Raw genomic sequence first — 24930 nt, 5'->3', positions numbered from 1 at the left:
GACGTGTGATTATAATGCACCCCTACAAATAAAATGTGATTTCCGCTACCTCAGCAGCCATCTTTGAATGCTTTTCACTTTTCTTGGATCTATTTAAAGATCACCCTCTGTGTGCGTGAATGTATGCATGTGCCAAAACATGTGTTCACATGAATGGGGTTCATTTTTACATTTATTTGTAAAAAAAAGGAAAACAACATTAACAAATGAGAGCCTACGCATGTATGTGCATGGGTAGCTATCTTGGAATGGCCTTTAAGACTTTATTAGAAAAAACATTTTATGTTGGCCGAATCTGCATGTATGTGCACGCACAAAAGGCTATTTAAGAGTGCTTTTTGTATAATTTCTTTATTTTTAAATGCACACATTGGCAAAACATATGGTTGACTCTCAACACCGTTCTATTGACTTTGCCACTAATGGTTTCCTAATGGAATAGATTAATGCACTATTTAATGCACTCAGTTTTATAAAACATATATGATAATTGAAAGCTCTTTGAGGTGGGTCATTTGGACATATCTGGCAGCATACTATACAATCCCTGGAGATACTTTTCTCATCTTGTATTTTGCATGTTTGTTTCAAGGCGAATCGAGATGCAGTAATCAGTCGAGCTCCAGACCAGAAAGAGGATCGAGCTGTCAGCCTTCAGAATGCTTCTGCAGTCTACGACCTCCTGAGCATCACCATGGGCAGGAGAGGGCAATATGTCATGCTGTCTGAGGTACTGGAATTATTACTTTGAAACTAGCACCCTTTCCCTCTCCAACTATTGTTCAGGCATAAGTGAAGTAAATCACTGCGTGAATGTACTGAACTTTGGAATGTCACCTGACGACTACCGCCTGCCTGTGCTGTGTTCAGGGTATCATTTTAACTGCCGAGGTGATTTCTTTTTGGTTGCTGTAAACTTGTCCTTAAGGCTATTGGACTGGCTTTGAATAAGAATGAAGGTGAGGTCTTGTAGTTAAAGCACTCGGTGACTATGGAGACGAACTATTTGAAAATGTCTCTTAAGGCCTTATTCTGGGCCGCGTGCTAAAGTAAAGTAGCCAACAGCGATCGCACACATCGCTCCATGTATACTTTGTGGAATTTGCACAGGGAAAGGAGGTCAGAAATTGATAAAATTGAATTGTTTTCACCTACAGTAAAACCGCCACTTCATTGCTATTCCCCACTCTATTTGTTGAAACATTTTTTATTGTTTTCCAAATCAACAAGTCAACAAACATCTCACCATCCCCGCCCATCCAGGTAGTACCCCACATGTAGCTGCAACCCCAACTCTCCAGGAGACGGATCAACCTTCCCACCCGGTCACCTACCCCCCTCCCCCATCCCCTGTCAGTGTGCCCCCGTCCCCTTCCCCTCTCCCCTTTCGATGCTATTCCCCACTCTAAACGTGAAATTAGAATAGGGTGCATAAGCCCCCCATGGCAGAACCACAACCATGACAACATTTTTTTCACCAGGGCAGTTTTTGCGCTGCTCAGTCTATTTGTTTCAGTTTGTGGTCTACGGCAGTCCTTTAAATCTGGAATGTCTCATTTACCTCAGGTGTATCTCATCAGAACTTGAAAGCAGAATTTCCATATATATACGAAATGGAAAATAAATTGTTGGAACTATGTTTTAATAAAATTCTCAAGTCTACAGTTATGAGAGTCCGCATTTGACAAATGCAGCGTAGCATTCAATGAGTTACTTTTTTCTACGTCCACTTAACAGTGGGTAAGGTAATACGACGTTTTTGCGTCTAGAATAAAATGCCTCCCGCTTAGATGTTAAATAAAACCAACTTGTTTGAAGTTATAATTTCTTGCCGTGGTTTCTTTATAATTTAACGTAACCTCCTATAGAACACAAACATCAATATCCTGCAGCCACAGCATATAATTCGATGTTAAACACATCGGTTACGCCCAAGATAATAGTTTTTTGCTGGAGGTACAAACCTTCGAAGTTCTCCACGAGAAATCGGACAACTGAAAAAAAAGCCTTTTGTGTTTTTTAATAACTGAAAGTACCCGTTTGATAAAATTATCTGCTCCATATTGGATCCTTCGAGGTGCAGCGGAATACAGCAGAAAGTACAATATAATTTTTTTGTTTATTTAACTGCTGATCAAGTCGTAACCCTGGCCTGGGAGGCGAAGCTGGAACAGATAGGGGCCCAGGTCGAACGCCGTCCAGGGGAGGGAAGCCTGCCCCGCCTCCTCCCCACTCGTTAACATTATGGCTAGGCGGGGAGAGCCAGGATTGGTCCCCCAGGTACAAACACGGGCCCCCCCAATCAGGGGGTGAGTAGGCTAGGGCGAGAGGGGGTTTAAAGGGGCCAGCAGGGCACAAGGAGAACACACCCACCTCTCCCTCGCAGCAGAGAGAAGTGACCACAGGGTCTGCATCACCATGGGTGCAGACGGAGGAGTTAGAGCTCTACACGGACTCAGCCAGAGGTTTTGGCTTCGGAGCAATCCTCAGGAACACCTGGGCAGCAGGGGTCTGGCCAATGGCATGGCAGAGTGCTGGGCTCACCAAGAACATATTCCTATTGGAGTTGTTCCCAATAGTGTTGGCTTTCCAAATTTGGCCACAGCAGCTAGCGAACAGACAGATCACACTATGGTCTGACAACCATGCAGTCATGCAGGCAATTAACACAGGGTCAGCAAAATGCCCGGCGGTGGCAACCCTGCTACAGAAACTAGTCAGCTGCCAGCTAAGCGGCAACATCGCGCTTAGGGTGAGACACATCTCAGGGATAGACAACTCAGTGGCGGATGCCATTTCTCGTTTCCAGTGGGAGAAATTCTGAGAGCTTGCCCCAGATGCGGACAAAGCGATGACCCCAGTACCAGCAGAAGCGTGGGCGGACCTGGGTTGAAGACACTACTGGACAATGCACTGGCCCTCAAAATCAACAAACGTTTCCGTAAGTGTTGGGAAACATTCATGGCCTGGGCAGGGATGGAAGGGGGTCGGAGAGTTACACAGGAAGTCCTAGGTTTCATGGAGTGAGCTTTCACGTCAGGCAAGACAAAAACCTGGGCCCAGGCACACTTAAACACGGTGGCCTACTACACAAAGATGAATGCGAGAGAAGACCCAACTAGGTCTTTTCAATGCAAAATGGCGATGAGAGGTTGGGGCAGGGTACAACAGGCACAGAAAGATGCAAGGCGCCCCATCCATTTTAGCACGTTGCAGGGGATGTTGGGGGCATTGGCATGGATATGCACCTCCAGGCATGAAACAACGCTCTTTAGTGCAGAATTCGCACTAGCATTCTTTGGGGTCTACAGGGTCAGCGAGCTGGTAGCCCCATCAATCAGTGACCCAGCATGCATCCACAGACAGGACATAGAAAAAGGCACTGAGGGCATGGACATACTGCTGCGACGGTCCAAAACGGACCAGGCAGTAAGGGGAACATGGACCAGAATACACTGCATTAAGGATGCACCTTGCTGCCCGGTCTGCTTGCTGCGAGAATAATTGGGACCTGTGGAAGACAGCGATGGGCCGCTTTTCAAACATAAGGATGGGTCATTCCTCAGCCGCTTCCAGTTCATAACAGTGATGAGAAGGACCCTGGAGGCTATGGGCCTCCCGGCAAAAGAGTTTGGTTCCCACTCTTTCAGGTTAGGGGTGGCCACCACGGCAGAAGGACTCGGGTTGGGTAGTGAGCAGATCAAGGGCATAGGGCACTGGGCATCCAGCGCATTCAAGCGTTACGTATGCCCCACAATGTACCGAGTTCGGTTTCTCCTCCCTTCCACACCCATTTAGGTCCGAACAATTCACGCAAGAAGGTGTGGACCATGGGGCATTCCTACGTGACACGGGCCTAACAATGGGCGGCGGCAAGACGCGAATTCGGCGGAATATGGCTGCGGGACACCGAGATAGTCTGGTTGGGACGCTCAGGAATGAAATGGGATCAATTGCTACCCGCGGCGCGGGAAGCATCGAGTCAAGGTGGCAGACCGGATGCTGTGGTGGTCCACCTGGGAGGAAATGACTTGGCGGCCTTGGGTAGGCGGGCTCTGTTGGAAAATATGCAGAAAGGCCTCATGGCTCTAGCAAGCCTGATACGTCCAGCTGAAGTAATTTTCTCTGAAATTATAGTACGGAGATACTGGTGAGGGCAGTGGACTTGGGGGTGGTGGAAAAATCCAGACGGAAACTCAATATTACCATGGCGAGAGTTTGTAAGGCCAACGGATGGGGTTTCATTAGGCACGGATTCATAAACTTGAGATCACCGGGTTACCACCTGGATGACGGGTGCACCATACTGGGGTAGGAATGGACATGTTCCTCCTAAACATTGTAGGGGTACTGAAGCAGATGGGTTTCATCTGAGAGCGAAGGAGGGCCGGGTTAGGGGGGAAGCTCCCTCTGGTCATGAAACCGTAGGTAGCGTGGCGGAACGAACACAAGGAAGGTAGTAATAAGAGGGAACTTATTAAAAGATAGATGGAAGGCTCTCACAGCGTCCTTGGGATGCCTAACGCCAGGGGCACTGAGGGAGCCAAGGGGTGGCGGGCCGCCATAGAAAGAGTAGATGTGATGCTACCGATGGACTCTTGGGATGCCTCACGGCAGGGGTACCGAGGGAAAAAGATGCAGAGACTCAGCCTCAAGAAAGATAGAGTAGATGCTCAAGTAAGGTCCTTGGGATGCCGCATGGCAGGGACCCCTGGGAGCAGGGAGGGCCCACGAAAGGGTACAGGGCGAGCGGGACGGCAGTTGCAGCCCAGGCAGGTCCAGACGGACACCCTCCAAGTCGGTAGCAAGTTGAAGCCTAGACCTATAAATCAGAAGCCCAGACAGAGGGTCCCTCCCTTCCCAGGAGGGTGGGTCCATACTGCGAGCAAAACAAGGGGAAAGCCCAGTAAATGCAACATGTAGAATGGACACTAAACAATCGGAGGTTATGACCATGAACGTTGAAAATGTATGAATACGTGATGTTAAATAAACTGCAACCTGTTATGGCACCAAAGCACACTTGTCAGTGGTGATTTAAGGAAGTACAGGTACGCAGTTTGATGGGAGGGGTGCAGGAAAGGGGAGCGGGCGACCTGGAAGGGGTTATGCCAGTGACACCAGTCTGACAACCTCCTACATCATGAGACCTCTTCAACAGCCACTGGGTACTTGAAAAACTTTAACGTAGTAAATATGTCCAAGATCTCCTGACCTGCGACTGTGCTCTGTGTCCACGTCTGGTCCTTCCACAAGTTGCTACCTGACTGCTGCTTTCCTTGCCGTACAACGCTTTTTGGAGTTGTGACAATTGCGATCATGATCAGGGATGAGGGGGACTTAACACAGGGTTAGCATGTCTATTGTGATAATGTAACAGATGGGCGTTCTAATTGCATTCGGCACCATTGAAGTTCTGTCAGAAGCTGAATATCTGGTTTTTCAAATAATCATTTCAAGGGGCCAGCTGCCATTTTAACCTGCAAAGCGCCTGCATATTCTCAATATCGAAGCATTGTAACAAGATGCCTTTCAGGGATGACCATCTGGAAATATATTCCTCATGGGCTGTATTTCGAACTCTTGGTGCCAGTTTTAAAATCCCTGGATATGGAACTCTGTGATAAGATATGATTAATAAAGCGCACTAAAACCTGTCGGTATCAAAGCACTGAAGTGAGACAGACTAGTCAACAGAGCAGAGCAACTGAGAAATCAAGGAGTCTATGATGAAAAAAGCTAGGTTTTCAAATGCTTTTTTAAAAGACATAAGGGAGCCTTCTTCAGAGATATGGATAGGTAGGGTGTTCCACAGTTTGACAGCAGCAACCGAAAAGGAACTCCCTCCTCATCTGTATTTCCAAAATCTGGGAATCATCCCTGTTTTGCAGTGAGAAGATCTTAAAGGCCTAGTGGACGTGTACCAGTGGAACAGTGCATTTAGTTGGCCAGAGCCTTTCTGATGCAAGGAGATAAAGACTGTACACAATGCCTTGAAGGAGATTTGCCTTCTAACTGGAATCCAGTGTAGGAAGTGGATCCCGTCTCTGACCAAGAGCCGTTTGGGAATATTTCAAATTAGGTGGGCAGCTGTGTTCTGCACAGCCTGAAGTTTATTCTGGGAAGAACTGTTGATGTTAAGGTACAGTGAATTACAGTAATCCAGCCGTGAGGTGGCCAGAGCAATGGTGACTGAATGGAGCAGTTCCGACAGGATATAAAGAACGATCTTTTTCAAAGTCCCTGTAATGTAAAAACAAGTGCTAGTATTACGACTAACCTGTGTGTCAAACCTCAAGGTATTGTCAAAGATGACACCAAGAATTTTTGCGGACTCAACTGTAGTGGGAGAGGTTCACAGGCTTCCGGCCACCAGATGTTAAACCAGATAGTCTTGAGACACAAACCATAGCACCTCATTCTTGTCTGCATTAAGCTTCAACGAGTTCTCTCATCCAGCTGGTTGAACTTCTCCACCACTGCGGACAGGCTGTTGGAAATATATATGATAATTTGAGTATTGTCTGCGTATGATAGTACTTGAAACTAAAATGAGCATACCAATGCAGCCAGAGGGACCACATACAGACTAGAGAGGGTAAAACTCAAGGGCAAGCCCTGAGGCACCCCACAGGGAAGGCTAAATGCCTTTGCCTTGATGCCACCACAGTTGACAAGTTGCACCCAAATAGATTTAAAAAAAGAGCGGAGAAACTGTAGGGCGATCCCACTAACCTCAGCTTGCTGCAGACATTGAATCATCCATACGGGCAAGATGGTATTGAATTCTGCAGACAGATCAAGCATTACCAAGATAGTCCCCCTGCCCTGATCAACCTGGCAGCGAATACTGACGGCCAGTCCAAAATCCATTTTGAGATGGGTCAAGGATACAATGGGTATCAATAAATGTGACCAGTTCTTGGTTGATAAACGTTTCTGGGATCTTAGCAGAGGCCGGTAACAGAGAGATGGGGAAAAGATTTTTCATATAATCAGGATCCACATTAGGTTTTTTGAGAAGCGGAGTGACAACAGCTTCCTTTAAGGCAGTGGGGAACACACCAGATTGAAGCATAAGATTAAACACCTTCTGCAGAAAATTAGCAATAAGGTCCTCATCTAGCTGTAATGTTTTGTGCATAGAAGGGTCAGAAGGAGAACCTGATTTTAAACTCAGCAATAAATCCTTGGTTTGCTAGATGGACATAGGGGAGAATGCAGAGAGGAGATAATCTTCAGGGCAAGTGACGAGATTGTCAAAAAGGGGATCATTTGCTAAAGCTACATTAAAGTCCGAAACAATGTTAAGCATTTTATCCCAAAAGTAGAGGGCTAATTTGTCACAAAATATTTGAGAGGAATTGAGCGATCGCTGAAAGGTTGGATTGGACAACTCCTTCACTACCTTGAACAACTTCTCAGAAGAATTATTAGCAGATCTAATTTTTTCTGTAAAGAAAGACACTTTAGCCCACACAGTGGTCTGTTTATAACCCAAAAGAAGGGCTTTATGTTTCGCTTTTTCCCTAAGGGCTGGGTTAGCCTTGCATTTCTGCTTTTGTTTGCGGAATTCCTGCCTAAGGGGATTACGTTCTATTGAGAACTAAGGCGCAGAGGGCTTGCATCTGGTTGCAGTCTTAACTTTAAGACTTTAAGTAGCTTGCTTTGTCCAAAGCTGCAGTGACTCAGGCTTGGAAGCCTTCCATAGTATACACAAAGGTGCCGATTACGATCCGGTAAAAACCGGGTACGAACCGTCGGTCGGAGCGTTTTCCCCGTCCGACTCGTACCCGGTCGTAACACTTTACAAACCTGGAATTACGATTCGCACGGAAACACCATTTCCGTACGAATCGTAAAAAACACCGACCGACGAAAACATACATACGAATGTGATCCGGGAATGCTGCGACGTGACGTCGGGACGCTTTCAGGCAGCGTTTCACGACCCAGGAATTACGATTCGAACCGACAGCAGTCCGGACGGCAATATTTTCACGGCACCCAAAAAGTGCCGGAAAAGCGAAGTACGGCGCGAATCGACCAGAGTAGGTGGCCCGGTACGCACCGTACCCCCCCCAGCCCCCGTACGTATGCGCCGACCCCCCCCCAGCCCCCGTACGTACGCGTCGACCCCCCCCAGCCCCCGTACGTACGCGCCGACCCCCCCCAGCCCCCGTACGTACGCGCGGACCCCCCCCCAGCCCCCGTACGTACGCGCCGACCCCCCCCCAGCCCCCATATGTACGCGCCGACCCCCCGTGTATGTACACCCGTGTACGTTCGAGTCGAACCCCCCCGTGTACGTTCGAGTCGAACCCCCCCCGTGTACGTTCGAGTCGAACCCCCCGTGTACGTTCGAGTCGAACCCCCCCGTGTACGTTCGAGTCGAACCCCCCTGTATGTACACCCGTGTACGTTCGAGTCGTACCCCCACCCGTGTATGTACGCGCTGGGGGTACGCACCGTACATACACGGGTGGGGGTACGACTCGAACGTACACGGGTGTACACACAGGGGGGTTCGACTCGAATGCCACTTGATGCCTGAGGCTTGAGCCGGGCAGATGCTTTTACTTGATTCTTAAATATTCTTGTGTGATATTACTCCCTCTGTGTCCTACCCCCCCTGCACAGCGCGCGGATTTATCGCAGCGCGTGTCTCCACCAATTGAGGGTGGAGGCATAGATTCGTTTAATATTTTAAAAATTACCTCCTGCACCCCCCCGAATTCCGCGCTGCACGGACAGCACCACAGCCTCCCCCCAGAGCAACCGGCCAGTTCAGGGCGGTCTTGCCGGGACACGGAAGGAATACGGCGGCGGCCTTTTTGGGTAGGGCTAGATAGTATAAAAATAGTAGAAGGACTCCGTTCTCGAGATACCATGCCACTTGATGCCTGAGGCTTGAGCCGGGCAGATGCTTTTACTTGATTCTTAAATATTCTTGTGTGATATTACTCCCTCTGTGTCCTACCCCCCCCTGCACAGCGCGCGGATTTATCGCAGCGCGTGTCTCCACCAATTGAGGGTGGAGGCATAGATTCGTTTAATATTTTAAAAATTACCTCCTGCACCCCCCCGAATTCCGCGCTGCACGGACAGCACCTCAGCCTCCCCCCAGAGCAACCGGCCAGTTCAGGGCGGTCTTGCCGGGACACGGAAGGAATACGGCGGCGGCCATTTTGGGTAGGGCTAGATAGTATATAAATAGACGGCTATGACTCCGCGCAGCGGACGCGCTCAGCGGGCACGCCGCATTCACGCCGGAGTCAAGCCAGAGTCCAGCCCGTCTGCGCCCGTCCGCGCACAGGCCGGGCACAGGGCCAGGGACCCTGTGAAAAATGTCATACCCAGGTGCTATGATAGACAGGATCTGCTTGCCTTACAAACAAAGCCCTGCTGTGGCTCAAATAAACTCGATCCCTCATACTGGGCAGGCCCAGTGAGCTGCCAGGCCTGTCGCCACACTTTTCTGTGGTCCCAAGTTTCGGCCTTCTCAACACCCCAGGATAGCTTTAAAGCAGCCCTAATAAATGCCAGATCTGTACCGAAGCATGCCCAGCATATCCAGGACTTATTGATAGATGACAATTTAGATTGTCTCTTCATTACGGAGACATGGCTTAAACCCTGGTGCACCCCTGATGTGGTTCACACCCTGCCTCCTGGATATGGAATACAAAGAGTAGATAGAGAGAATGAACAATGTGGTGGAGGAGTGGCCATTATATATAGGGACTCCCTTAGCTGCTCGACGATACCACTGCAAGAGCTAACAGATGCAGAAGGGATGGGTTTCATAATTAAAATTAATGATAACTTCTCCTTCTCGGGGGCTTTGATCTATCGCCCACCAGGACCCTGTGCTGGCTTCCTGGGTAACATCGGAGAGGTGCTCAGCCCATTGATACTTAGATATTCTAATTTCACTCTGATGGGTGACATAAACATCCACCTAGAGTCCACAACCGATGCACCTGCTGCCTCCTATCGGGAAACCATGGAGGTCTTGGGCCTCACTATTCGAGACACCCTAGCCACCCATGAGGCAGGGCATACAATAGACTGCATTGCCACTAACCTAGACACTTTGACAACTAACCCCCTTAGACCCCAAATTTGGACTGACCATATGCTGATTCCTTTTATGCTTCCCCTTATGTCCTACCGAGAAAACGATCATAAAAAGGAACACAGCAAGGTCACAAGGGATGAATGGAAAACGATACTGTCCCACCCAGAACTTATAACTATAGCCAGGAACTGTAGACCCCAGCTGGTAGTACCTGTAAATCCCGTCAGTTTCAGAACATGGATGAATGATCTGAAAGGTACAGTTGGGCAGGGAAAAAACAGAATGAGGCAGGGGAGAAAGAAAACATCTGCACCCTGGTTCGATCGAGATCTCAAAGATAAACAAGGGGAGCTTAGAAGAGCTGAACGAAGCTGGCGGAAAAACTACTCTAGCCTAGAACGTAGCAAATACAAAAGGATAAAAAATGCCTATCATGCGCTAATTAAACAGGCTAAAAAAAGGTACTTCTCGTTGGCAATAGAAACAGCCAGCAGCAAACAAAAGGAAATATTTAAAATTGTAAACGGCTTTAATAAGCCTAAATGTTTAGCGCAGGATATCCCGCCCTCGCAGGCACTCTGTGACAAGTTCGCAGATTTCTTTGAGGGAAAAGTACAGGGGCTGACGAAGGACTTCGATGTCCCTATATTAGAGCCAAGAACAGAGGATGATATAGTGAGGCAAGGGGCCACGCAGTTGACAACTTTCCTTCCAGTTAGCCTGGAGGATACCAAAAGAGGAATTCTGGCAACAAAATCCGGATCCCCCTTCGACCCATGCCCAGTTAGACTTTTACACCTCATTGTGGACATTGCCAATCCAATAATAAATGCCATTGTCAACACCTCACTGTCCACAGCCAAAGTCCCCCCAGAGTGGAAACTGGCAGCGGTGAAACCACTGCAAAAAAAACAACTCCCTGACCCCACCACATTGTCGAACCTACGACCCATCTCACTACTTCCGGCCCTGTGCAAAGTCACAGAGTCAATTGTAAATAAACAACTTACTCGTTTCTTGGAAGATAGTGATGTATGGCACCCCAACCAGGCAGGTTTCAGGGCCCAACATTCCACCGAATCGGCCCTCCTGTTCACTACAGAAACTATCCGCTCAGCCCTAGACCAAGGCAAGAAGGCCGTCCTGATTTTATTAGACCTATCGGCGGCCTTCGACACGGTCTCACATGCCATCCTATTAGACCGGTTAATAACATCTGGTGTCACAGGGACAGTGCTTGAGTGGATAAGAAACTTTTTAAGTGACAGGAGGCAAGTGGTGACCCTGGGGGAAATCTGCTCCAGTGAAAAAGCGCTGTTGACGGGAGTTCCGCAGGGTTCGAGCCTGAGCCCGACCCTGTTTAATGTTTATACTGCACCCCTGATAAAACTGATATCGTCATTTGGCATAGACGCTATAGCCTATGCCGATGACACACAACTTATCCTGGTAATGGATAAGGATAACCAAGCCTGGGAGGATAAGCTCAAAGGTTGCCTAACGGCCACCTTTGAATGGATGCGCCTAAATCACCTGAAATGCAACACAGGTAAAACAGAGATCATGCCTATAGGCCCAAAAAATGAGTTCATCCCACGATTATGGTGGCCAGAAAAAGCTGAAATACCACCTCATACAACCAACTCGGCCCGTAATCTGGGGGTGCATTTTGACTCTGACCTGTCTTTTAGACAACAAGCAGCTAGAGTGGCAGGCATGTGCTTTGGGGTAATAAAGGGACTGAGAAAGTTCTTTGATCTTTTGCCCCTTGAAGCAAGGAAAACAGTTACGGTTGCACTTGTAACATCGCGCATCGATTACTGCAACAGCCTCTATGCTGGTACAAATAAAGTTGTCACACACAAACTTCAGATGGTGCAACATGCAGCAGCGAGGCTGGTTCTAAAATGGCCGAAAAGATCATCTGCAACCAAAGCCCTCAAGGCATTACATTGGCTGCCCATTACAAAAAGGGTTTTGTTTAAAGTACTGTTAATTACTTTTAGAGCTGTTCACAACCTAGGCCCGTCCTATCTGAGGAAAAAATTTAGCAGATACTGTCCAACCAGAGCACTGCGTTCTTCAACGGCCAACCTGCTTACCGTCCCGAATTTTAGACTCAAAACTCGAGGGGGCAAATCCCTGGCGGTACTGGGAGCAAAAGCATGGAATACTCTTCCCCCCCAGTTGAGATTACTGGATAAAGAAATAGACTTCCGTAAACATCTAAAAACCTGGATCTTTAATCTCCAAGATATAACTGCCAGAAGCCTAGTGTAATTCGGGTCTCGGTCAAGTAAGCATAGGGGCTACCTAACATCTGGTGGTCCTTTCTGGGCGCCTAGATGCTCCATGGAGCGATTGCCGCGCGATACAAATTGGCACTTACATGACATTACATTACATTACACGGGGGGGTTTCGACTCGAACGTACACGGGGGGTTCGACTCGAACGTACACGGGGGGTTCGACTCGAACGTACACGGGGGGTTCGACTCGAACGTACACGGGGGGTTCGACTCGAACGTACACGGGGGGTTCGACTCGACCGTACACGGGGGGTTCGACTCGAACGTACACGGGGGTTCGACTCGAACGTACACGGGGGGTTCGACTCGAACGTACACGGGGGGTTCGACTCGAACGTACACGGGGGGTTCGACTCGAACGTACACGGGGGGTTCGACTCGACCGTACACGGGGGGTTCGACTCGAACGTACACGGGTGTACATACACGGGGGGTTCGTCGCGTACATAAGGGGGCTGGGGGGGGTCGGCGCGTACGTACGGGGGCTGGGGGGGGGTCGGCGCGTATGCGGGCACGTCTCCATGGTTGCTATGGGAGTTCGGTGCGGACGGTGTTTTTTCCATCCGGTTGTAACCTCGGACGCACGGGATGGATCGTGATTCCTCGGTCGGACTTCACCTTTCACATTTGTACGGTAAATCGTACGAGGACGTGTCGGACACATTTTCCGACCCGAGGACGTGTGGGGAATGATTCCCAATGCGGTTCGTATGGACTTTTTACCATGCGAATCGTGATTGCCAGTTCGTACGGCACTTGTACGATTCGTACGGTAAAAAGACCGGATACGAGTCGCACGGGGAAATATTTTACCGGATCGTAATCGGCACCAAAATAGCTATTCTGTCTGGCTATAGGGGTTTTGAGGGCCTGTTCCAAGCTTTTTGAGGTCGGCTTACTTTAATTCCTGCAAGGTATGTTTGGGGGCCGAACCCGTCCCAGATGTGGAGCGGGGAGGGAGGACTTTCAAAAGAATCGCTGGATGATCTCCCCAGTTAAGGGGCTGAACGTCCTTGATAGCCAAGTCACCATGGTTGGTAAAAATACCATCCATAGTGTGGCCTGCAGAGTTAGTAGGAGATTTTACCTGCTGGCCAAACCCAAAATTGAACCTAAGTTTGAGTAAAGAGGCAGATGGCCTGATTTAGATCTCGGTGGAAGGGATTCTCCACCACAACGGTGACGGATATCCTGTCCACTGAAATACAAATCCTATAGGATATAATAGGATTTATATTTCGCTGGATGTAATGTCCGCCGCCGTTGTGATAGAGTAACCGGTCTGCTGAGATCTAAATCAGGCCCTGAGTCTTTGTATGATGAATCATCAAAATGAAAATTGAAATCCCCTAAGACAATAAGTTGAGAGTGCATCAGGTGAGGTCCCAGGGTCTGGTACCAGACCTCAGGGAAATTGCCTGTGAGCCCGAAGGGCGATATACCAGCTGGCCTGAAAAGGTGAACCTGGCCAAGAGTTTAAGCCTAAAAAGGGCTACCTCCAAAGAGTTCCCTGTACTCTTGGCCATCAGGTTGAAAACATTGCGAGCAATGATAGCTAGCCCACCCCCTCTCTGCCCCTGATGATCAAGTCTAGAAATGGCGTAGCATAGAGTGACTGCGTCTACTAAAGAGGGTACAGAGTTGTCTCTGGCCCAGGTTTCAGTAAGAAACAAACAATCATGGGACAATTAAAGAATTTAATTGTGGACGCTGGTGTTACCTTCAATAAGAGAGCTGGGGTTGATTAACACTCCCAAATATACTTCTGATTGTCAGGGTCATCTCCAGCAGTTGCACAATATATTTTTTCTTCACCCGGCAGAAGGGACGTGCTTGAAGCATTCATAGAATTAAAATTAAAAATCCAATTAAGGCAGTAGTCTGCTGTTATCCAAATTAAGTTTGGCCAAGCAGGCCCCTTTAATGTCTGAAGGTCGAAGGTCCATGAGTTGAGCATAAGAGTAACACCTTACTTTAATACTACTGTGATGGGGCGTAAAACTGGCAGCATCCTTGGTACCATCCAGGGAATGACGGGCGCAGACAGGCTTGCCCTTGGCGAGCCGGCTGCGCATCTGCTGCGCATCAGCGCCAGGCTGTCATTAATTACGGAGCTTAGAATAATGCCGATCAGCTGGACCACAACCGTTAAAATGGTGGCTGTAGCGGTCCAGCAAAAAAAAAGACTAGTATATGTTTTAACTCCCCACACTCAAACACAGCCCATGGCGGACCGGGGAGCTAAGGTGCCAAATCAGAAAAACAGGGTGCAAAGTGTAAAATATACAGAAAGAGACAGTTCCAAACTAAGTAGCAGTAATAAATGCACAGGTAAAGTGCAATGTGCGACAAGGGAAATCTTGCAATTTAATTAAAAAGAAGTTTGAAAAGCAATTTTGAAAAGAACAAGGGATCTTAGTGGCTACAGCCCCCATCGACTGCCTGTCCGCTGCACGTTGGCACCGGCTGTAATTGTATAGGGAGCTCTGGATAATCCCGATCAACTGGAGCTAAAGTTCCCAATCAAAACAGTAGAATGCAAAGTGCAAAATATACAGAAGGAGACAGTGCCCAACTCAGTAGAGGCAATAAAAGAGCAGGTGAAGTGCAACGTGCAATAGGGCAATCCAGCAATTAATTAAAAAGCAAGTTTATAACAAACAAGGTATATTTGTGGCTACAGCCTCCGTTGATGGCCTGTCCACCAGTAAAAAAAACTTTGTCTAAGAGTTATATTGTAATGTATAGTGTTATTGTAGCTGTTTCTACTTCATACGTTCGTTGGTTACTGGGAATGCTTGTTTCCATCAATTCTGCCCCTACACTGCTCTAAGGGTTCTTTGTCTCCTCACATCCTATCCACACCCTGGCAGGAAGTGGTGCCTAAGGTGGGGGAAGGTTGGCAGTTCCCAAGGTCTGCTGCCTATGTTATGTTATGTTATATAATACTTATAACGCGCACTAATACTTAAAAAGTGTCCTGGCGCGAATGCTGCATGCGGAACCTTGAGGAGAAAACATTAGAGTGCCCCAGAGAAAAAAAAAGTTTTCAGTTGCTTTTTAAAAAGCCTAAGGTCTTGAATAGCGCGAAGCTTCAAAGGTAAGGCATTCCAGGCCATGGCTGTTTTCACTGAAAAAGATTGGGCACCCAGGCGGACCCTGTGGAAGCGTGATACTGTCACCTGATGTGAGGTGGCGGATCGCAGCAGTCTATTAGGAGTATAGAAGGCAAACCGCTTTTGAATATAGATAGGACCAGTGTTATGCAAAGCCCGGTGGGCCAAAATTAGGGATTTGAATTGCACTCTTTGGAGGACTGGCAGCCAGTGTAAGTCACAGAGGTGTTTTTAGACGCTAGACCGTCCTGAGATGTTGAACAGGAGTCTAGCAGCGGCATTCTGAATGGTCTGTAATTTGTTGATTAGGTATCTAGGAGTGCCCAAATACAGAGCGTTGGCATAGTCGAGCCGAGAAAGAATAAGGGCACGAATCACAGCTTCCTTGGCTGACTGAGGCAACAGCGGGAGAAATCTTCTCAATATCTTAAGAGTGCCAAAACACTGACCGACCAGTTTATTAATTTGATAAGTAAAACGTAAGTCCTCCGTGAACCAAATCCCAAGATTTTTTGCAGGAGAGCCCTCCGAGTGCGGGCGGGGGAGATTAGAGATGATCTAAAATCAGAGGGAAATTGTCCATACAGGAGAACTTCAGATTTGTCCTCATTACATTTTAGAGGCGCAGCGGCCAGCCTCTTAAAAACAGCCGAAAGGCAGTTCTGGGCGGACGCAGTAGACAAATCAGAATCCTTCCAAGTAAAAAGAAGTTGTGTATCATCCGCATAGGCCATTATTTTCGCACCTAGTTCCTCTGCCAAAAAAATCAAAGGTGTAAGATAAATATTGAAAAGCAGGGGGCTCAAGGTGGATCCCTGCGGGACGCCCATAGCCACCTTCTTCACCGTCGAGGAGAAAGGCGGCATCCACACCTGCTGGGTCCGGCCCTCTAAGAAAGATTTTAGCCAGTTCCACACATGGCCACCGACACCGATGTTGGCCAGGCGAGAGAGGAGGAGCTGATGGGGAACCGTATCGAAGGCGGCAGAAAGATCGAGTAGCACCAAAGCTGCTCTGCCGCCCGCATCAAGGCACCCCCGAATAGCCTCGGCCACCTCCACAAGCGCAGTTTCGGTGCTGTAGGCGGACCTAAAACCCGACTGCGCAGGGTGTAGTAGGCCAGAGGATTCCACAAAGGCTTCCAGTTGCCGAAAAACAACCTTCTCACAAATGTTGGCCATGGCAGGGAGAAGAGAAATAGGACGATAGCTAGACGATAGCTAGTCGGAATAGAAGGGTCGAGTGAGGGTTTTTTCAGGAGAGGAAGGAGTTTGGCCTTCTTCCAACTACAAGGAACCGTAGAGGTCTGCAGGGAAAGATTTATAATTCTGTTGACCTTCAGAGAGATCACCTCAGCAATACCAGCAAACACTCTGGCCGGAGCGGGGTCAGAAGGGGACCCTGATTTGAGAGATTGTAAGAAAGCCAAGGAGTCACATTCTTCGACGTGCGGGAACATGGAAAAAGAGGAGGAACAGACCTGGGAGGTCGGCAGAGAAGAGGAATCAGTCAGGGGGGAAGAATCCCAACCAAGGCTGTCCTGGATCACTTGGATTTTTTCGATAAAAAAAGACGACAGTTCCTCACAACGCTCAAGGGAGGCTGGAAGGGGAGTTTGTTCCGCGGCAGGGGATAGGAAACTTCTAACAATCGAGAAGATCTCTTTGCTGCTGTTCTTGGTTTTGGCTATACGGGCAACAAAGAAACCACTCTTAGCTGCACTAATAGCTGTGTAATAGTCGCGTTGGGCCTTCCGCAAAGTAGCCTTGGCGAAAGGACAGTAGTCCCGGCGCCAAATGCGCTCCAATGCCTTGCAAGACAGTTTAAGAGCTCTAAGCAAGGACGAGTACCAAGGTTTGGAAGGAATGGCCCTAGGTCTGCCGACGCGGGGAGCACTAGACACTGATTCCACGCCACGAGCGATCCATGAGGTAAAGTCGGCACATTCAGTCTTCAGGATGCTAGTAGGTGAGGGTTCCGACCGAGCCAACGTCTTTGCAAGAGACGGAATGTCAATCCTGCGAGACTGTAAGTTATGAACAGGGCGGGCACTAGGCGGGATTTTACCGATAGACCATGAAAAATAGAGTAAATAGTGGTCAGACCATAAGACCGGGAGCGGGTCAGGAGTTGTTATATCAAAATTGGAACAGATCAAATCAATCAAATGCCCCCCATGGTGGGTCAGAGATTTAATCCATTGAGTCAAGTGAGCCAGGACACACAGATCATTTAACTCCCTGGAACCCAGTGCATCCGGACAATCAAGATGAATGTTAAAGTCCCCAAGGAGAAGAAACCTTGGGAAGCGCAGGGCACGCGGAATAATCACATCATCCAGGGCCTTGAGAATGCCACCCAGGGGCCGATAGACCAACGTACCGCCCAAGGTAAAGTGGGGGGACAAAGCAATAGAAAAATCAAGGGCCTCAGCGTCAACAAACCCCACCGAGGCTTCACAGGAAAACGACCAGATGTCTCTGAGAACTAAGGCAATACCACCTCCTCTCCCAGAAGATCTGTCGAGTCTGGCAATTTTGAACCCAGGCGGAATAGAGAGTTCGATCGTAGGGGCACACGACTCATTCAGCCATGTCTCAGTGATGAATAGAAGATCCAAGCCCGCATCAGAGAGAAGTTCGTATATATCAGGGGCATGTTTCACCAGAGACCGTGCATTGATGAGTGCAGCCTGAATAGTAGCTCCACAATCATGGTGACTAGTAGAAGAACCTCCCCGTGGGCCGAGGCAGAAATGACAGGCGGGGCAGATCCAAGTAATGTCCTGGAGCACAGCCCATTTCCTACAGCCCTTGCGGCATGGCTTATTCAGGGACAACAATTGACATTTACTATATCTCTTGCCTCCTAACACCTCCCCACTCAAACCGACAGCATGGCCCGGCCCTTGCGCGTCCTTGGCGTGGACGGGCGCAGACGGGCTTACCTTTGGCGCGCCTTCGGCGGTGGGGGAAGGTTGGCAGTTCCCAAGGTCTGCTGCCTACCTGTTGTCATGACGACATCTGGCCTTACGTGAAGCATAACACACACCGCTGCCTCTGCTCAGCTACAAAGGGAGAGTGGTACTCATTTTCAGGAGCCTCCAGCTTGGCAGTCCCTCTCCAGGGCCCCACACACGTCAGGTCAGAACCCCAGGATTCTGGTAAACTGAGTTAAGTCTATATTTGGACTTTTACAGGATGGATGGACTCAATCTTAGACACCCCTTCTTTGAAGCTGTCTTTGAGCTGAACCAGTAATTCATGTATCTGTTCTTTCGGCTGCAAACATGGTGCAGGAGAGGGTAATGAAAAGTTGAGAAGTGGGCATTTAAAGCTTCATAGATATTGTGTCACAGAATGAGATGCCTCCTGGTGTGTAATAATGGCAAAAACTAAAATCATTCTTGCACAAAGTGTATTACTGAGAGAGATTACACACAGTCTTTCTCTTTATAAGTCTCCAGTATTGCTATTTCCGGTTAGGTGAATATTAGTCACAACTATTGTTAGTGTTGTCACCCAACATTATGTGGCAATTGATCCTTCAAAACAACAAGTGAACACTGTTTCCTACAATGTCCGCCCATGTAGGGTTATGCATGTATCTCCGCAGAGACAGGGGTGCATGGGGCTGAAGAGGGTATAACGGAGCCGCCATAATTCATTGGGGCAAGAGAGAGTACTCAATACGCTGCTCCAAACACTAGCAGAATAAGTCCCATTTTAGTGCATCTGGCCTCTTTTTATAAATCAGTGAAATACTAAAGTCAGATGTTGAGAACTTGGGTATCGTGTGACGAAAGCTGAATGTTTCACCTCCAAGGTATAATTGACAGAACCAGTTTATCCTGACACATCTGCCTCTGATAAGAGTGCTGTGGCTCTGTTGACCTTGAGAGAAGTTCTAGCATCAGGAAAAAGAGACCACACCAACACAGCTTGCAGTAATAAGAGAATCCCAAGCAGCTTCAAGGAATGAGGAAGGTCCCTTCGATTAGTGCTCAAGAGAATGATCGAGTGAAAACGACAGGGTCTCCTTGTTACATAGTATGGCTGCTTCACCTTTAAGAGCTGTCTTTACTAGTGATGGTAAGGGACATAAAAAGGAGCAAGCTAATCATCCTATTCTTTCCAGCGAGGGGCTTATGGACAGCTTTTTGAAGCCTGCGGTGGCAGTGTGGCAGCACATTCTCCCATAAGCATTTACAAATAGCAAAAAGTACCACAAATGTCCATTTGTTGGGGGTGAGTAATGTTACCTATTGCTGACAGACTCTGGAGTTGCACCTCACAAGATAAGATGCCCTTGGTATTTTCCATATAATGCTCCACCTGAAATTTATCGTGTTACTCAGCAAGGCTTATAATAAGCTGGAAGACAGGTTGCACAAGAGTAGTCTTCAAGCATCAGAGATGGGGTAAGATTACACCAATACACCAAGGTTTTTCCATCTTTACCCATATCATTAGAGAGTTATTATATTATTAATATGAAGTAGAAGAGAATGTATTATAGCGAACAAGGCTGGACTTTTAAGGAGTACCCTGTGACAGTTTAGTGCATGAAAGAGGAGTGCAACTTGCTTTCTAATATTTTTGACAGTGAAATGGCAGGTCCTGAGAACACCCATGAATACTTTCACAATGCAACCACGGAGAAAGAGAGCAGGATGCTGTTACTGTTCGTGCCCCCCCCCCCCACCCCCCCCCCACTCCACTATCTTTTCTGTAAACTCTATTAAGAGCGCGGCTGCTAAAGATTTCAGGGGTCTTAGGCTGGAAAAATCAGTGAGCCTAATGTGTAGTAGGGCGGAAGAGCTGTTGATGAGGAGAAAAGTTCCTGGAGTTAAAAGGTCTAGATATGATTTCTCAATTGTTGTAGGGAGGCAGAAAAAACATTTTGCAGGACCTGGTCCGAGGGCCTTGTAGCACAGATTAAGAATACTTGTTTCCTTGGTGTTACTTTGCGACCCTCTGTGTTCCAGCCTTCGACAGTGCGATGCTTTGAATAGTATGAAGGTGGCTGGTTATGCATAATTTCCACCAAGGTAGCCAGACTTCTTGGTGTTGATAACATTGAAGATAACATGTTTTGAAATTGATGTGGCTTCTGTATTGGTGTCAATGAAGTTTTCTGAGGTTATTGGTTATATAATCATATTTAAATTGATTCATGATTATGCAGGTGGGTATCTGAAAGGCGGTTTCAGTGGGGTCATTGAGTCAGTGAGGATAGCATTCCCACCATAAATGTGAGAGAGTGCCAGGGCTTTGATCGTGGGGTAGAAGCTAGAAGACGGCAGATGTGCTTCGTCTTCCAAAGAAGGCTAAGCTGAAACCAGGCGGTATGAAGCTCCCTGCTCACGCTGTCTGTGAAAGAGAGGATAGAGTGAAGGTAGAAGGGAAAGGCAATGGTAACAGAGCTATTGGGACATGCTGTTGCCGAGTAGTAAAATCCTGGTTTTGCAAAGGTTCCATTTCAGATAGATTTCAGATTTGCATCGTGTTAAGAAAGCTTCTATGTTGCTCAACTCGATTCTGTGTTGAGGTTTGAAGCAAGAACAAGGTCATCAAGTATCAATGGATTGAATGAGGGCCTGGAGAAGATATCAAGGAGCTGTTGGTAAGAAATCTGTTAAATCCAAAGGAGTAGATTATATTAATGAAGTAGTGCTTGATGTTTTTTCATACTTGGTGAATTATAGTGGTGGATTAATTCAGTACCTTAATGAGCATGTTATCATTAGTGGCCTGTATTACTGTGTTGATGTAGAAGTCTTGTTTGGCTTTGGCTATGTTGTTTGTGCCTTTGTTGAAAGACTCATTTAGCGCTGTGAAGTCTTTGCTTGTGTATGTATATGTAAGTTGTGCCCCAAAAAAATCTAGTTTGTGTATGATCTCCTGCTGGAACTGATTGGACTCAACGGTTGCAGTTTGATGTATTTTTATGTGTTTTGTTGAGCTGCATTGATGAATGGGGGCCCACGTGTATGGGTGGGTCTTTCAACCTGGACAGTAAAGACCCAGAAACACACAGTGGAACTGTCAAATAATTTGCTTTGAACTTACATTGTAACTGTGGGTGTGGGTAGAGGATGCATTTCTGCCTGTGTTCTGCAGCACACAGGGAAATCTGCTAAACCCAGACATTTTGGAAAGCTAGACACATGGGGGAGGTCAGGGTGCTGTGGTTTGTGTGGACCCCACAACATTTTTTTTTTTTACCCAGATGGCCTTGAAAATGTCAAATCTTGGGTGAAATCAGAGAATGTCCTCCTATTTCTATCAAGGAAAATAGTGGAATCTGTGGCTAGAGACAAAAAAGTCCTACCATCCAAACTTCGTATGAAAACGTGTGTGGGTAGACCTTTTGCCCAAGACAGGAAAGGCCCAGAGGTTAACCGAATTGGTAGGGTTCTGAGGAGCCTGATAATCCTATGTCCCAATGCTAGAGCCACTCCCCATTGGGTGGTTTTAATTATAGTTTGGGAATTTGCAGGGTATTATGGGTAAGAAAACATGCTGCGATCCATACAACCTACACCATTATGGTTCCTCCTGGGTCTCTATTTTTCCTAAATGTCCAGCAGTGATTGTGGGTGTGAGCCAGACCAGGGCCCGAATACTACAGCCATCTCCCTGTGGAATGTGTCAGGAAATTGGGTGTTTATATACATAGTTTTGACATTTCCACTGCATTCAGATTAACAAAATGTACAGGGATCCACAATACCCCATGGCCTCTAGTTGTGTGAAATGCCCAGGTTTATGAGTGCTTCCTTGGAGCTGGCCATTAGCAAGCCAAAATGATGCAGTAATCCCCAATAAAGCGTATTAGAAAGATTTGTGTTTTTAGGTAAGGTTTTGATATGTGCAGCTGTGAGAAATGGGTCCTGCCCATTTAATTAATCTCCTTGGATTTTTCGCTTTAAAGACTACCTGATTTATAGCCTTCTGCTATGACTGAGTCTCATTACCTGAGTCTCAACTACTATAAGCTCTGTTATAAGGGAGTGGGATTTCTATCTGCCAGTGTCTGCCTTCTGAGATAAGGTCAACTGCTGCACAGCTATGGTAAGAGGTGATGGGATGGTTTCAGGTGAACACGTGTGTAAACATGTGTGCGGGCTGAGCATGTCAGCCAAGTATCAGGTCACAGGTAGCCTATCGCTGAAGGGTTCCTTCAGGGATTGGTACCTTCCTGGGGAGGAGTTATAATATGAGAGTCATTACTTGTGTGAGTATCTACATCTGAAGGGATTCCTGAAAAGTGTGCGCTGCACTTCAATATATACTATGGGTAAAATCTACACCAAACTACAGTGTCAGCATAGTTAGGCCTAAAGACATACTTGATACACCAATATTATGGTAAATCACAATTCTGAATGCAGATTTGACATTAATTTCCACATATATGGACTCTCTGGGGCACTTTAGGATTCGTCATTTTCTCTGCTCCGGCTTCTAATTAGATTTCCCCCACCTGGATAAGTCAATTTGCCAGTGGCCAGCTGGAGGATAAGAGGCCTCCAGTAATTAAGCTTTCTCCTAGGAGAGGAGAGGAGAGGGTGGGGATAAAATCTGCATTTGCTACCTAATTTTCATACTTCCCTTAGATGGGAAGGCACAACCCCACAGAAACAAATTAAGATAGCCTGTTTCCAGGAGCCAGTCACAAGAGGGACTGCCCTATGAAGTTTGGCGTGAAGGGACCAGGCATCTGTGGCAGTTCAGTGTGAGGCATAGACTCTCACTGAAGGTATTTCAATAGACCACTTGATGGTGCCATCTTAAACATTTCTGAAAAAGCTGCGCAGAAGAGTTGGTGCAGGGGTGGAGTGAAGTGTCACCTAGGATTAGGCAGAGGTGACTAGCTTTTAGAACTTTCCACCCCAATTTAAAACCCCTCCACTAGTGAGAAAATATTCCGGATCTGGGTGACGTGTTAATGGAAGAATGCCCAGGTAGAAGCTATAAAACACCTGCGCCTAGTTGAAAGAACGGATTCAAGGACTTCCGACTTTAGTTGGCAGTCAAGGACTAGGGTTTGTTTCCACAGTGCCAAAGGTGCTGCTCCCCCTCACACCCTCTGGGGGACAGTAGAGGAATGGACCTGCTAGAGAAGACCCTAGAAGGTTTTCTGAGACCTTAGGTCGACTGGAATACAACTTCTAGAAGGAGTGGCCTCTGACTTCTGGTGCTTTAGGTGCTCTGCAAGTTTGCAAGAGGAGATTGTGGCACCTGGAGGGTGAATGCAGGGAAGGCACTCTGTCTTTGGGCCTTGGGGGTGCTAATGAGGATGATCCTGGGCCTAGGAGAGGTACCAGGCATACAGATAGGATATGCAAAGGGGGAAGTGCAGTAAAAATCCAGCTCTTTAAAAATGTCAATGATTTAGAGGTCAGGAGTTGGAAAACCTAAAGTCCTGGTGGCTAGAGCTGGCTACCTGGAGCAAAAGGACACCAAAACATCCAGACTGGTCCAATAGGGACTGAGAAAACTCAAAAAAGAAGTTCATACAAGGTAGGGCCTCATGAACTCCCCCGGGAATAAAAATGGCTGGAGTGACACGTGCACATCCTTGCTCCACTAATTTTGGGTGTCCCACAAGAGGGACAGGGGCACCAGAGCTTTGAATAAAAGATGTGACAAGAAGAGCAGGACAAATAAAAGGCATTGTTATGCACAAGGCTGCTAATTATTTATGCAGAACTTGTGGCAAATTTGTTCTCAATAATCCATTACTCCATGAATTTGCATATTTAGTGCACTGGATCTAGAAGGGCAGAGGTAAGATCAGCATCAGTTTTACTCCTCTGGGGGCGTGGTCACCTTGGAATAATGGTGGGTCCCCCAATAGATGACAGGAGTGCCCCGGTCAATTTTATTAGGGTATACTACGTTTCCCAGGGGGACGAGTTAGTCAACAAGAGAGGGTTAAGTCAAATATCCAGCACTCTTACAGCTTGTTCTTTTGCCCATAGGTTATGGACTGTGGGAACCTATGTTGGTGGGCTTTAGGGCTGCACTGCAGCTTGGTTAAAATAGAAGAAAGATTTCCTAGAAGTGGCATTTTAGAGTAGTGATTTAAAAGCCGACTTTACAATTAATCGGGTTTTAAAATTGCAATTAATTTGTGTTGGAACAGTATTTGTATATCTGGCTCCAAACTGAAATTTCACCTAAGTTAAATAGGGTAAGCTAATGATCTTCTATGGGAGAGATAGCCTTACAACAGTGAAAAACGACTTTAGGAGTTCTAAACTCTTAGTACACATAAAATGTAGGTACATATGTCCTGCTTTTTAAACGCTATGCAACATGCCCTTTAAGCCTTTTAGTCCTACCATAAGGGTGACATAAAAGTTTGAAAAGGATGCTTTAGGCCTGGAAAAGGGTTTATTTTGTCAGGTCAAAA

At 47.3% G+C, this 24930-nt stretch overlaps 1 protein-coding gene across 3 annotated transcripts in view; it reads left to right on the top strand.

Annotated features, from left to right (window-relative positions):
- The window catches only part of TTC7A (tetratricopeptide repeat domain 7A), a 1536967-nt gene that overhangs the window by 600519 nt on the left and 911518 nt on the right, over positions 1-24930 (top strand). For all 3 annotated transcript variants that reach the window (XM_085612750.1, XM_085612748.1, XM_085612749.1), the window contains exon 9: positions 593-730. In XM_085612750.1, coding sequence (XP_085468876.1) covers positions 593-730 — 138 coding nt within the window. The remainder of the gene's footprint in view (positions 1-592; positions 731-24930) is intronic.

This window comes from Triturus cristatus, chromosome 6 (assembly GCF_964204655.1).
Source record: "Triturus cristatus chromosome 6, aTriCri1.1, whole genome shotgun sequence".
Classification (NCBI taxonomy): Eukaryota; Metazoa; Chordata; class Amphibia; order Caudata; family Salamandridae; genus Triturus; species Triturus cristatus.
The sequence above is the reverse complement of the archived record's forward strand: the minus strand, read 5'-3'. Positions and strand labels throughout refer to the sequence as shown.